The 15,071-nt window shown below is 35.8% G+C and overlaps 2 protein-coding genes across 2 annotated transcripts; both read right to left on the bottom strand.

The window, feature by feature from the left end:
- Positions 1 to 437: 437 nt before the first annotated feature.
- Positions 438 to 3,883, bottom strand: LOC121779596 (mechanosensitive ion channel protein 8-like). Its single transcript, XM_042176937.1, has 5 exons — positions 2,256 to 3,883; positions 2,048 to 2,168; positions 1,315 to 1,608; positions 1,011 to 1,213; positions 438 to 921 (listed from the first exon to the last, which is right to left on the bottom strand). Exons 1-5 carry the CDS (start codon positions 3,866 to 3,868, stop codon positions 630 to 632), a joined length of 2,523 nt encoding a protein of 840 aa, XP_042032871.1. The 5' UTR covers positions 3,869 to 3,883; the 3' UTR covers positions 438 to 629.
- A 4,197-nt stretch (positions 3,884 to 8,080) lies between these two features.
- On the bottom strand, positions 8,081 to 13,244 carry LOC121779597 (serine/threonine-protein kinase STY46-like). Its single transcript, XM_042176938.1, has 15 exons — positions 12,665 to 13,244; positions 12,198 to 12,312; positions 11,649 to 11,731; positions 11,411 to 11,527; positions 11,216 to 11,270; positions 10,461 to 10,568; positions 10,233 to 10,283; positions 9,978 to 10,150; positions 9,795 to 9,902; positions 9,647 to 9,720; positions 9,395 to 9,570; positions 9,215 to 9,310; positions 8,949 to 9,083; positions 8,597 to 8,731; positions 8,081 to 8,524 (listed from the first exon to the last, which is right to left on the bottom strand). Exons 1-15 carry the CDS (start codon positions 12,850 to 12,852, stop codon positions 8,474 to 8,476), a joined length of 1,665 nt encoding a protein of 554 aa, XP_042032872.1. The 5' UTR covers positions 12,853 to 13,244; the 3' UTR covers positions 8,081 to 8,473.
- Positions 13,245 to 15,071: the final 1,827 nt, after the last annotated feature.

Below are 15,071 nucleotides of genomic sequence, written 5' to 3'. Positions count from 1 at the left end.
TAATGAATTATGCATTCAAAGTTAGATGAAGCAATAAATAATAGTTATATATACTTTGAAAATCAATCCAACCACTAGTGAAAAATTATTCTCTTCAACTAACTGCATAAAAATAAGATGGTTCGGTATAGTAACTAAGCCTTGTCAAAGCTCAAGTAACAAATAAATATAGACAATTACACAATAAATAGCAAAAAGAAGGATGAAGAAGAGTAGTATTATGAATTAGGTAATTACATTCTTTAGCAACACTCGATCTAGAATGTATACATTTATATCAATTGATAAATCAATAAATACAATCACGGTGAATATAAAATTCATAGGAAATGCCGAAATACTTTCGGGCCTCTAGTTGGCCAAAAGATTAGAAGACTCTGAAAGTATTTCATCAATTTTTTTGTTAATAAAAAGCTTGATATTTATGTCACCCATCATAATTCTCAAAAAATTCATTCATAGATTATTCATTAGTAAAAATGGACTCCATTCAAGAAAGATGGACATAGAAAACTGTACAAGAAATAGCAGTATCCAAATTATAAATATAATTCAGCTTCTGTTTCATCTCTTGCATCCACTTCTGCTCTGCTCTGCTCTGCTCTCCACATGTATATTACTACTATAAATCAAGCCGAAATAGCATTCCAGTTAGATGGTACTCTAGTCGAACTTATAGGCGGCGGCATGTTGCGTACGTTCACATCGAGAGGCAGCATCCGGTACTCGATATCTAGCTCCCTGAAGATCTTAACCATTTCCTCTACAAGAAGTGATCTCCTTGTCCATCTCTCACCCATATCTTGAAAGTTCATCTTGTGCGATAGCCACACCGAGAACTTCAACCTGTTCATGTCCTCCATGTCTCTCATCACGATCAGCGGTGCAGGATACCAGTGATCGCTCCGGTTATCAACATACCTACCACCATTGCACCTCAATTTAAATCTCTATGATTAGGATATATATAGAGAGAGAGAAATGAAACAAACAATGCCATCATTTCATACCTTGCTATCCTTTCCTTCATCGTTGCAATCTTCTCGCTTGGAGTGGAAATGTGGATGCTAAAATCGATTGCATCTCCCATATCCGGACTGCGGTAGTAGTTGTAGATTGGCTTTGTGGATAACACACTATTTGGATAATAGATTTTGTGGTTGTCAAACTTTAGGAAAACTGTTGTCAATATGTTCATTTCTTCAACAATCATCTGAAAATTTTCACACACCAGTAGGAATGAGAAATCATGGTCATACAGAAAATCAGATAGAGCAACAAAAGCATGTGGCATGGCATGTTCGAAAAACTTACTTGAATTCCATCAACTTCAACACGGTCGCCTACATCAAATGGGTGCATCACAAATAGAAAGACGATTGCTTCGAATGTTGTCTTGCATGTGTTCCCGAACATGAACACCACCAAAAGGAGTTGGGAGCTCAAGAAGATGAAGAACTGAGTCGTTGCAACTTTGAGTATGAGAAGCCAGATGACAACAATGAGAATCGCCACTAGAACGTTGAGCATGTGGTGCAGTTTGTCGACCGCAGTTTTTGTGTCATTTAGCGATAAAGCAAGAGCTCTCCGCTCCCGAAATGCATTCACCTGTAATCAAAGAGATCCATCCTCAACACATGTACTTTCACTCCACGTTTCAATATCTCTAAAACCATTCAACGTTGGTTGCAGACCATGAGACCAAAAGTAAAAAAGCTTTGAACCTTAAATAAAAGCTTTGAACCTTAAATAAAAACTTTGGAAAAAAAGTAGCACCATATAATATGATGACTTCTAGGATTGTCAAGACTAAATTGGTCAATGCTCACATGCTGCTACTAAGCAACATACACTGGTCCAGACATAATACAGCTTTTCCACTACAAACAACAAATTCAACCAAGTGTATATTTTCTCACACAAAAGTTGCACTTTTCCCATGTCAACTGAAACAAGTTCTAAGCCTATATATACTTCAGTTTAGGCTTAACAATAACAGATGAAACAAAGACAGGTAAAACCTTAATAAGTAGACAACATTGCTCACCACCCAATTTTTAAGAGCGCGTTTGCTGATTCCCTTTTGCACCTCATCTTCGAAGAGACGGATAGTCTTTAGCACCTCATCCTCCCGCATGAAACGCATTAGATCCTCCAGGTAAATATATCTAATCACAGAAATAATATGACTTATGTAGCAATGTGGTATAATCTTGAAGTTATTAAACACCAAATGTAAATAATTAGAAACTGACTTTGATCCTGGCTTGGCAACATTGAAGAAGATCTTCTTGGCAGCAATCTTAGCCTGGTTTTCGCTTGTGATATGCACGGATGCCTCGTCATCAGTGGTGGAGCCTTGAATCTTCTCATCGAGAGTTGAGAGCACGCCTTTCCTCACTATGTTGGTCAGCCTCTTCATGTTCCAAGCAGATATATTCTTCTGATTCAACCTGTGGAGGTGATCAATGGTTATACCATTATGCTCCTCCTCCTCCTTGGCCAGAACTTTAGAAAACGCGGGGCTCTTGGCGCCACCACCTGTCATCGGAGTGCCTATTTGTCTCCCACTCTTCGGAAACATATTGGCCTTGAGTTCGGGCGGAATAGTCGCCCCGGCACTTTGAAGCTTCTGCACCTCAATTATCACCCTCTCCTCTTCTTCCTGCTCCAGCTCAAGCTCGATCAATGGTGGCCCCGACAGTGTCTGGATCACATACTGATTGAACAACGACTCCTGAATCCGGTCGAAGAAAGTGCTCACGTGAAACGACGAAGCTAGAACCTTCACCAGCAGAGTTTTGAGCAGCCAGAACAATGTCCCAACCAACAAACACACCCAAACTTTGGTCACGTAGGGCAAAATGCTGCTGTTTGTCACCCTCTTGACCTTCCTGTCGAAGATACACTGCCATGCAATCAACACTAGCGCTAACCACACACAATTCTGAACTGCGTTTCTCAATCCGTAGACAAAATACAGAACGCGTTTCCGCAGGAGGAAATTGCGCTCGATGCAGAACACCACGATCCGAATCGCCCAACCAGACACCAATCTGCCGGAGATGAGCACCAAAACCATCAATTCCCACTTCCATAGATCTAATTGAAAGAGTTTCTTCCTTTTGAAGAGTTCAATTGTTAAGCTACATACTAAAGCCGCGATGATGATGATCAGACTCACCAATTGCAAAACAGAGAGAATGTTGAACTTCATTTTTTTGTAATGCTCAGGTAAATCCTCCTCTAGGAACGGGTCGTCCTCGTCGATCTCGCTCGTCGCTCCTTTTCCGAGCAGCTGCGATTTCCCCGCTGCTCTCAGCATTTGCGATCTCGTCGGATTATCCTCCGGCAGATCTAGCAGCCGCGACTTTGTTTTAGTTCTCATAAGGCTGGATTTTCGGCGGAATGAGTTGTTGGAGGAGCAGTGAAGCACCTCGTCGCGCTGGTTCTCAACCGTCTCGTTGAAGGAGACGCGGACATCTCGCGGCGTGAGCTGGCCGTAGGCGTTGGCGGCGGGGCTCTCCGGGATTTTGGAGAGCGGAGAGTGCTGCGACACCGGCGACTCCGTCACGAAATCGAACTCCTTGGAGCTGGAGGCGGTTCTCATCACGGCGTCGTTCGAGAAATCGTAGCTTGAATCCCTCCACATTCGGTTAGCTCCGGAAGCCTCATTTCTAGCAGCAACCGTTTCTCCGCCAGCTTGATAGAGGCCGTTGATTTTAATCGCGGCGTCCTTGGGCGGAGATGGAATTGAAGCGGCAGAGGAGGAAGAGGAAGAAGATGCCATGGTCGCAGCAGAGCCAGAAAAGGGAATCTCTTCACGCAGTGGCTGTGAGGATTTGTTTGATTTTTGGAGGGTTTCCATTAATTTATAAGGAAAGGAGAAGCGTATAAATTATTAAATAATGGTGGAGAAGGTGATGACAAAAGGCGCAGTTGCTTTTGAATTGCAAAACATCTGAGCCGTACAGATGTGGCGAATCGACGGCCGGTGTGACACGCTACACTATTTTATTTACTCACTCTATCCTTATTTAGCTCTATTTTGTTTTTGTGTGATCTCACTATATAATATAAACGCGTAGCTTTGGAAATTAATTCATAAACAAGTTTGTTAATAAGAATTGAAACGAATTAAAGATTTTTCTTATATTTATTTCCCTTTTCTAGGTTGTTAATTGTTATTTATGTAGTAGTGAATGAGATATTGATTCTGATTCTGCCCTGTTCAAATTACTGATTAGGTAATGAATTTAGGCACATTCGAGTAATCGTGTTTGTTACGTCTTTCTGTTAAGGGCACAATTTTTTTCTCCAATAAAACTAGGTAAATAGAGTAATAATTTTGGCTAATATTATTTTTATTTAATTATTACTGACATCATTATTATATTTACTACTAATTATTTAGTTCTAAATATAGTGTCATGACACAATAGAAAATAATTGCATAATACTATCACAAATTATTCGGTTATACATGTAATCGAACAATATTACTAGCATGATAACTTGTGGACTGTGGTATTAAATTTAATTATTAGTAATTTAATTGTAACAATACAATCATGAATGTAGATATATATTATTGGATTATTGTTGATATATGTAATTTTAATAGTGATTTAAATCTAAATTAAATTTATTAACGGTTGATTTAGTCATCAGAATATGATGACTAAATGTTGAAATATCATATTTTATTAATCGTTAAAATGTTGAAATATCATATTTGTAATAATTACTATTGTTATTTCATTATTTGGGTTTGGGTTTGGATCAATACGATTCGTATGAATTAACATACTCTACAAATAAGCATCAATCTTTGCAAGTAAAATTCTAATTTCTAAAGTCGTAAAATATTCAATAAACAATAGTATTATCTTTAAAAAAATAAATATAATGTAATAAATTTAGTTATTTAATTTACTTATATAACTATAACATATGATTAAATCTATTTTATAATCAATATTGGTCAAACAAGTTTAGTCGAGTTAATCGGTATATTACAAGTTTATTACTACGTGGTTACAATAGAGAAATTGATTATTAGTATGTGGTTATAATAGATAAATTGATTATTTCTATATTTTAATATTGAAGTAATAGTGTTTATTAATATATAATGTAAATTATTTTAAATAAGTGAAGATTACGCAATGTGAAAATAAAGATTTAGTTAAGATTGCGGTAAAATATTACTACATGAAAAATACTACTCCTTTGTTACCTTCAAAATGAATTTTTTAATTCTTTTTAATCTTTTTGGCTGCCAACATTATGAATATTAGCACTACTTGTTTTCTCTCTCTCTCTTGCCATTTTTATTCTTTGTGTTCCTTTCATCCAAAAATATTTTTTTTTTCATTAATTTTAAGGTGATATTAAGTGCTCATCAGATAAGTTGGTATGTCATTCATGTTTACCATTAATGTTCTTAGCTGAGGTGGCAAAATGAACCGAGATTTCATACGGATCAAAATGAACAGTATGTAATTTGGTAAAAATGGACCGAGATTTCATACAGATCAAAATAGTAAAATAGACTCCTATTCGCGGACTGATGGAGTAATTATTTTAGAAAAATTAGGTGATAATGTACTATAATTTAACAAATTCATTAGATCAATTAAGTAAGAATTTACTAAAATAATTTAAAATGTATGAATAGTAAATTAGACAGTAAATCCATATAAAGCAAAAAAAAAAAAAAGACTTTGAAGTTGAAGATAAGAAAGACCAAATGCCAACTCCAACTCATCTGCAAAATGGCAAACTATGCCTAATTACAATCACATGATACATCGCACTAGATGAACATGAACTTGTATTCATATTGGCAAAAAGTAAAAGAGTAGATAATGATTAAATTAATGCCTTTGATTTAAAACTAAAAATGGAAAAGAATAAAAGAATCTCAATATAAATGAAAATGGTACTCGTTTTTAATCTTCATATCTATATACGATATCGGTATTATATAAGTCAAGTTTCACACGTATTTAGACACATTTCGAGTGAATAATTAATTTTAATCATACTCATCAAAATTAAGTTATATTTAAATATGGTAAAGGCATCTAAGTCAAGTGTACAATACTAAATTATTTTTAAAAATCTGTATATATAGGTAAAGGATCGGGCATCTATTGTTTTAATTTGCATTGAAGAAGTTGTTTACTGCTATTAAATAATGTAAAAGATGCTTTTAGTTTGAAAACAAGACAACAGTTGTTCTTATCTGATTGTTTTAGATTTGCTGCTATCTCCTTAAATAATGAAAAATGAGTACTTATTTAAATTGGGACAGATAAATAATGAGAAGAGATAAGAAGAAAAAATAAAGGAGCAAAGAACATGCAAAATAAGCAAACTCATGACTTTGGAGACCTTATGTGATATTCTTTTTTTTAGTGTAGCGAATGTGTGAAGCAAAATCTTAAGATTCTTTTATATGATTCGGTCAATTTAGTAAAGAAATACTAACATAGCTTGCAATAAAATCAATTTAAATAAATCAGATTAAATAAAATTGGTCCATTTGATTTAAAATTTAGGATCATTTATGTTCGTTTTTCTGTATAAAAAAATTTCGTATAATTTATAGACGAATCAAATTGAAAAGAGAGGAATTAACACGATTGCGACACTTAAACCATTATAGCGACTATAAAAAAGAGCATGATTGCACGTGTAACATTGTCGTTGCTGTATTTAAGCATCTGCTCGATTTTATATTCAGACAAAAGTGCCAGCCAGCTGTGCTTCTGTGTTTGACTCCATATTATATTTATAGTGGACAGCGCAGCGAGTTGCGGCGGCGCTACGGAGCCACGCCACCGCGAATGAAGGTAAATTTGGACAGTTGGCTATCAAAGTGTGCCTCGTAAAAATAAATTTATCACTTGTAAGGGTGTCCACTATAAGGTGGACACGCCCAATAGCCCCGCCCCAGTTTTTTGTCCATAACCCCGGATTTTTGTCCATAGTCCCAAAATTCTATTTCCGCCACTATAGTGGACACCTCCAATAGCCCCCAAATTTTATAATCAATTTTCATTTTAAAAATAAAAAATTTTGCATGCGTCGACCGCCGCGCCGGAAGCTGCGGTCACTATGACCGCCGCGCCTATAGGCGCGCCTCACCCCCACCAGCCGCGTCCTCGCCCCGCACGCGGCGAAGCCGTTTCCGCCCCCCTCCCCCGTCCTCAGGCGCGGCGGCCACCCCAGCCACTATGACCGCCGCGCCTCCCGCCTCGCCCCACACCCCTCTTCGGCGACCGCCGAGCCGCTCCCATAGTGGACACTCTAAATCTCAACATTATTTTATCACTTGTAATAGTCTAGACATTACATTTACAGTATTATGATACGGCAAATATTTACATATTTCGAAGGATCAGGTAAGGTCACGTTATTCTGTTTTAATTTTTTTTATAATAATATGTATGAGGCTGTTAGAGAAAAATATGAATATTTGGAATGATACAGATTTTTAATACATAATTAATAAAGTCAGGAGTGAAGTACAGAAAATAATACTCTCTTTGTCCCACGATCGAGAGTTCTATTATTCCATTTCGATCCATTATATAATAAGAGTTATATTTCACTTTTACCATAAATGTTAAGTAGGCCACATATTTCATCGTCTTATTACACTAACATTTTCTTATAAAATTAATATATATAAGTGAGACTCATATTCTACTAATTTATTCAACTCACTTTTCTTTACATTTCTTAAAATCCGTGCCATAACTACATATGACTCATATCGTAGGACGAATAGAGTATCAATAAAAACTATATTTTCTAAAATATTTTTAATAGTATATTTTTATCCAATTTAGATTATTATTAGGGGCTATATATAATAATTTGTGTTAAATTTAGATAAATATAAAAATTTTATAAAAGAAAATTATTAATAAAAGTTTTATTACATGCTTAAGCCTGTAATAACTACTATACGCTAAAGTAAGAAAAAAATAGAAAAAAATAAAGTTGGAAATATATAGCTTTCATAAATACTCTAATACGAACTAAAATGAAAAATCTCGTCTGCATATTTAGGAAAAAAAAATCAAATCTTCAACTGCTCCAATATCTAAAAGAAATGGTGAGTGAGTAGGGAAATGTGGAATGATATTAAACATTCACTGGTAATTATATTATCGTTTTACGATAAAAGACGCATTGGACCCTCGATCCTTGGTTCTCGAAAACTATACGAGTTGTGTTGTCTCTAAAGAAGCAGTTTTGTGAACCATACTTTTGTTAGATATACCTCAAAGGTTGGTCTTTGTTAGCTTGGACCTTTGTTTCGCGTTTCCCGTTCAGGGTCGCAGTAACGATAGTCGAATCAGCTATAGTTTTCTTCGCCATCCAGCCCTACTCTCCACCGTGAGTTTTGTCCGAATAAGATTAGTTGACTGGATGTAGCTGTACATACAGAAAAACATCATGGCTCTCCCAGATTTCTCTTTTTGGCAGCTCTCTCTTCTTCGAAGATCTGTATACAATAACATGTTTAGCACACATCGAAATCAAGCTCTCAGAAGAGGGTAAAGGGTGATAGAACTACCTTTTTGCTAATGCTTTGCAAGATCTCAGTAATTTCAGAAAATTCAGGCCTTAAAGATGGATCTTGCTGCCAACACCGTTCGAGCAATTCCACCACCAACGGATCAGTGTGCCTCGGTATTGTTGGCCTTAGACCCTGTAGTTTGTGACGAACAAAGGTTGAGATGATTATACTTGATAACATTCAACATTGAAAAAAAAAGTTTGCTGTCATTGATTGGTTATTCTTTTTTCACTTTTACAAGTGTTTATGCAGCTAAGTAACTGGGATCAATCTAAACACAAGCAAGCTTTAAACCGCTGAATAATTGATAACGGGATTGAAGAGTTCGATTTTTTAAATGGACGCATACCTTCTGGACGACACCCACAGCTGCCTGCAAAGGAGTAAGTTGTGCATATGGAACTTTTCCAGTTAGAAGCTCCCACAACATAACGCCAAAGCTGAAAACGTCGGCTTTGTGATTATACGGCTTGTGCTCAATAACCTTCCAATCAACAAAAAAAAGTACGAGTAAGAGATAGTATCTAATGCTCCACTGGAAAGGAATGCATGTTACTGGCATGGGTTATGGCTTTCTGAGAAGAAAGTACGTCGACAGGATAAAGATAAGCATACCTCCGGTGCCATCCAGCGATAAGTTCCGGTTTCTGCAGTCATAACTCCCGACTGAACTAGTACTCGAGCAACACCAAAATCAGCAATCTTAACCACCTGCACGGGAGAAACTTCTTTACAACTTATAATAATGGGATGAAACACAGATTGGGAATAGATAAATCGTTCATGATTTCTTACTTCGTTTTCATCCATTAAAAGGTTGGCAGCCTTCAGGTCCCTGTGAATTATGTTATTTTCATGCAAATAGCACATTCCCCTAGAGACGTCAATCGCAACCTTCAACATGGCTGGAAGCTTGAGAACACCTGTTTGTTTATGCAGCGCATCGTACACACTTCCACCCGACATAAATTCTAAAAAAACCCATTAAGTATGAAGTCAAAACATAGTCCAGGGAGTAAACTTCATCAAGAAACCAAGCTATATTACCAGTAACGATGCACAAGAGTGGAGGTCTAGTACATGAACCAATAAACTGTACCACGTTTTTGTGCCGAACTTTCCTGAACCACAGAAAAACATCTGAAAATCAAAGAAATGGAAAATGTAGAAATACAAGTTTCTCACAGAATATTACCTCAATATGTAGACTTCCTGAGAGAACTCCCGTTGCATATCTTTATTAAGGGAGTCGGTCTTGAAACATTTGATGGCCACGTCTTGACTACGATACAAACCTTTGTACCTGCATTTATTTCTTGGTTCAGATGGCTCAATCCAGGTTACATAATTTATCGAAAACTACTGTGACAGAACTCACATGTCTCCGTTTGACCCTGCAGCGATCTTGTACTCAAACTCCAACAAATCAGAATCAATTTCCCAGACATCATTCCCATCAATAGGAATTTCCACATGGCATGATTGTATACTAAATCCGATCTGCTCCAGGCTGACAGCAGGGGATACAAGCTCGTGTTTAACCAACAGTTTCTGCAGAATAGATCAAAGTATTGGATTCACTATAAACAAGAAAATATGTTATTGAGACATCACATGGTTATTCTCTTTTTACCTCAATGTATGGAATTTCTTTCACTAGTGTGGCTTTGAGACGATCAGCGCCCTGAGGTTATCATCAATATCTCAGCAGACCATGTAGGTAGAGTAAGGGTAGAGAAAAACATCTAGTTACATAAAATGCAGTTTCATGGACGTGCACGATATTTAGTTAGGACATTTTCTCCATGACATTCGAACTTCATAGATTATGTAATCCCCGGTTAAAAAGAACAGAAATTACCTCTTCCCAACCACCAACAACGAAGACATCAAGTGAATACCCGTCAATCGTGCAAAAAGCATGAGCTTCTTGGATGTTCAAGCCAATCTCAGACATAAGAGATGTTAACTGAAAATTAGATACAACGACTTCTTTTATCATCAATACATCAGTTGGAACTAATAATATAGACTCACTAACTTGAAAATGGTCAAACTTAAGCACAGAAAGCTAAAGAAACAAACACAATAGCTTATGAAATCACGTTATGTATTTAGATATAAACAAGTATCTGTTCTCCACGGAAGAGAAAAACCAAATGCATTCTCCAATACAAGGAAATGGTACAATAAAGAGTCAGAGCAGGCATATATCAACTATTCAAGTACAAAAGCGAGCATTTGTGTTAGGCTGGTAAAGCATCAAAGGATATAGCCAAGTGCATAATGCAATATCAAGAATCTATTGTATTGCAGGTATACACAGATAAAAAAGATGAATTGGAAACTTGAACTATGTCGGCATATAATCATATCCAAGTAAGTCTCAAGCACGGTTTTTAAGGAGTGTTATCAGCACATTCATTCATCTCCACCTCTTCTTGAGAAAGATGAGATGGCATAGTATGCTTAACAAATATTAACAACATTGCATCAGTAGAACTCCACAAAGATACATTCATCTATCATTTATGCTCTTGAGGATTGTGTACTAGAGCACAAGAACTCAGGAAGCACTCAACAATTTAATTCTGTGAAGTAAATCAGCATTATTACCCCACTAAGCAGCTTGGCTTTGTCTTTTGTTGATATTGTTATTTCATGCATTGGCCTGCAAAAATAAGGAGCGAAAGATTAATATTCCACCAACCTTAATTCTATTAGACGAAAGCCCAACAACTCAGGGGCAAAGTAAGACACCAACAGGAAAGAAAAGAAAGTTCATCTGGCTCAAACCTTTCAGAATATTACCGCAATAAGTACGATTTCCTACTCACAGAACTATTGTCATCTTGGGCATTGGATTCATTTGCTTCAAAGGCAAGTTCAAAATTTTCTGATGGGCCAAACGCAGGTGGACAGTGAACGCTGAAATTTGTAAACAAATATGGATACATGAATACCAGTTTTATACTATCATATATTACTAAGCCAGAAAATGGAAGATCTAAGATGTTTTTTAACATGGCAAAGACCCCACTTCTAATACCTATCGGACAGGAGAGCGTTCCCTCCCTTGGTGAAGCTTGAATGGACAGTATTGCCTGAATTTCCATCGCAGGTGGGCCTAACCTGCATCATCGAGAAACTATTAAAATTCAGTTGTCCATTGTGATTGCAGATTACGTGAAAGGAAAACTGTAGAATCAAATTACACTAAAAGCAAGTGAAGTTATCCAAGACTGAGGTGTATAGCATGCATCAAAGCTAGCGGCAGCATAAATATCATCAACACTACGAAACAGTAAGATTCATGTCATAAACTCTAGTAAGTATAGTATTTTAGTAAAGACTGAGAACTCAAAATTATCAAGAATTTCTCCCTTATGCAAGATGTGAATGCCATCAACTAGAAACTAGAGGATATGTGTGATTGCCCTGCAATCAAATATCAACAGCAGGAAAAAATTCCAAAACATTCTTTGAACAAGCCACAATGAAATATTTCTAGGTACGAAAGGTTGTTAGCTAGATTACATGCCTGCGAGCAAAAATGAAGTTACAGCTGCACAGAATAACGGCATATTCTAGGATATACCTGCACAAGGCGCACATCAACAGCTGGCCGTGTAAGAGGATCACGTGCCATGCTCAATAATTTCTTGTGCACTAGGGCATCCTCAGCCCGTTCAGTATTGAAATCCAAAGCATAGCTACAGGAGATGAAAATCCAATTACACATGGCAAAAGAGTGCATTCTTACCCACAGCCTACTTAAGCATAAATCACAGAATTCATCCTACAATCTGTTTTAGGCAGAGAATCACATTACACGGCAAGAAGCATGACACAACAAACTCGTCTATTTTCAGGTGCAAACTAATTATTACTGATCACACCAAATGCATCAATATATACTACTCTTCCTCCCTATTCTTGAATTCTTGGGCATTCATAAACAAGTGCTCGAGTTTACTCTCTTATACAAACAAAAATCAATAGAAAAATAGAGAAGAACAAGCATTGACCCAATTAATTAATACTCCAAAAAACAAAAGAAATTACCGAAGAGGAAACATGTTAAAATGTGCCCAGAGTTCATCTTCAAATCCCGGTTCAGCAGCCTCTTCGATTTCCAATTCTCTAAGCCTACACAAAACTTCGTGAAACACTTCAATTTTATGCCGCCTTTTTCGGGTTTGAAGCGGTGACCACTCGGATTGCCGGCTGCTGCAGCTCTCACTATCTCCCATCCAAAAACTCAAAACAAAATTGCTCCACTTCCAAAACCCACAGATAAAACCCAAGGAATATGCAATTTGATGCAGATTCCTGAGGCACTTTGCATGAAAAATAAAGTTTAATCAGACAAAGTTATGAATCAAGGAATACTAATAAAGAGTTGTTAAACAAAAGTCTCCATTTTTCTAATGAGTGTTGACGTGTATTCAAACGAGGCTGGAAACTTTGCTTGTATCACACCGTTGCTTGTCTGCTTCACCCATACTTGTTTTCTTATTCCGTAATCCACATCAAGATTGAACCTTTATGTTAAATTAATGCATGATTCTGCAAAAACAATCGCGGGTGTGACCCACCTTGCGAGTTTATCCAATTGGATTGTCGGTTTTACAGATTGTGATGTTATTGTTTTCTATTGATTTGGGGTTTTAGTCCAATAGATTAGTGGGACGATGCCTAATTTCTTGAATTAATTAACCTATGATGACATGATCTTTCTTTAGGTTGTCTCATTGAAGTTCCACATGAATTTAAAAAATATTAAAAAAAATGGGTGGGATAAAATAGTGGAACTTGAAATTATTTTTATATATTAATTTTATAATAGAATAGGAGTAGAATGTGAAATCCATTTTTATATACGAGTATTAGTTTTATAATAGAATGTGATGAGTTAGTAGAAGGTGTGATCTACCTGCCATTTTATAGTAAAAATGAACCGAGACTTGTAATGATGGACAAATTAAAATGATAAACTGAGATTCTTAATGGCGGACGGAGAGAGTATCAATCATATGATTACTGATTTTCAATCTAATCATGTTTTGAGAAGGTTATTTTAATGAGATATTGTTTTTATCCTATGAAAATTTGTTTAATATTTGTACTTGTTGAATTTATTTTTGTTGAAATAATGGATTTAATGCTCTTTTTGGAATGGTAAATAATTCAAACCATTCGATTGGAAAATCACCGCATCAGATTTAATCACCTGAGTCTCAATACTATATAAAATGTCAATACATAGATAATTTGGTCCTTAAATTACATGATCTCTTGAGTATCAATACAAATATATGAAATGTAAATACATAGATAATTTGGTCATTAAAGCACACAGATCGCGGATATTTATGGTTCAAGCAAAGAATCAAATCTTTATAGATTTGATCAATACATTTAAAATATAAGATTTGAATGGTGCAAAAATGGTATTTTTGAAACTCAACGTAGATGATCATATTAGAAGATAACGATATCATTATAATTAATGACAATATTGCATCGAATAAGTACTATAAATAAATATCCACTAAATACTTGTATAGACATTATCGAGTAAAAAATAATTCCTCTTATGGTAGTAGTATAATATTCGATATGGACTAGTGATTAATGGTATTAATCTAATGCTGTCACATATAGATATATGCAATGCACCTTTTAATACTAACAATATTCACAGTATTACGTAAATACACGTGTATTAGAAAACTTAGAAACTAAACAATATTAACTCGTTTACTATTATGAAGAAAAAGATGGCAATATAATTAGTGAATGGCCCACAAAAAATTAAATGTATAGTTTGGAAAGGAGAAGAGTGGGTGAGGAGTAATTAAGATGGGAATCTTTGTCTGATGGCAAAACAAAACATTAAAAGCACACGAACCACCTTCTCCTCTCCCAAACAATTCTTGCAGAGATTCTCTTGTAATTTATTGTGTAACGTGCTCTTCATATTAATCGAAGAGGCAACTGCAACTACAACTATATGCTATGTATTTACTTCACTCAACTAACCCTACCTTCCTATACACTCTAGTTGTTTCCATTAGCAGCATCTGTAGCCTTTCAAAACGTCAATTTTCAAGCAACACTCCAAATACTGAAATACTTCTTGTCCCAAAATACTTCTGTTTAGGGTTTGCCAGAGCTAACAATTTTTATTTTTTTTATTGTTTATTCATGCTAGAATCATTACCTCATATGAAATCGTTAGACCTTGTTTTAGGTGTAGTTGTACAATTAATGACAAGCGTATTTTGTTAGGAAAAAAACTAAGGCTTTTAGTCATTATTTTCTTGCTTATGGATAGAGATTATGTTTATTGGCAAAAGGGAATATTGCCGGGGTTATGTTTTTGAAATTTTGATAAAAAAATTGGTTTTTAGTTGATTTAGATGATCTTTGCATAGTTATTTACACCTAAATTTGGATAAAATATAAA

Source organism: Salvia splendens, chromosome 19 (assembly GCF_004379255.2).
Source record: "Salvia splendens isolate huo1 chromosome 19, SspV2, whole genome shotgun sequence".
Taxonomy (NCBI): Eukaryota; Viridiplantae; Streptophyta; class Magnoliopsida; order Lamiales; family Lamiaceae; genus Salvia; species Salvia splendens.
This window is presented reverse-complemented; position numbering and strand designations above follow the sequence as displayed.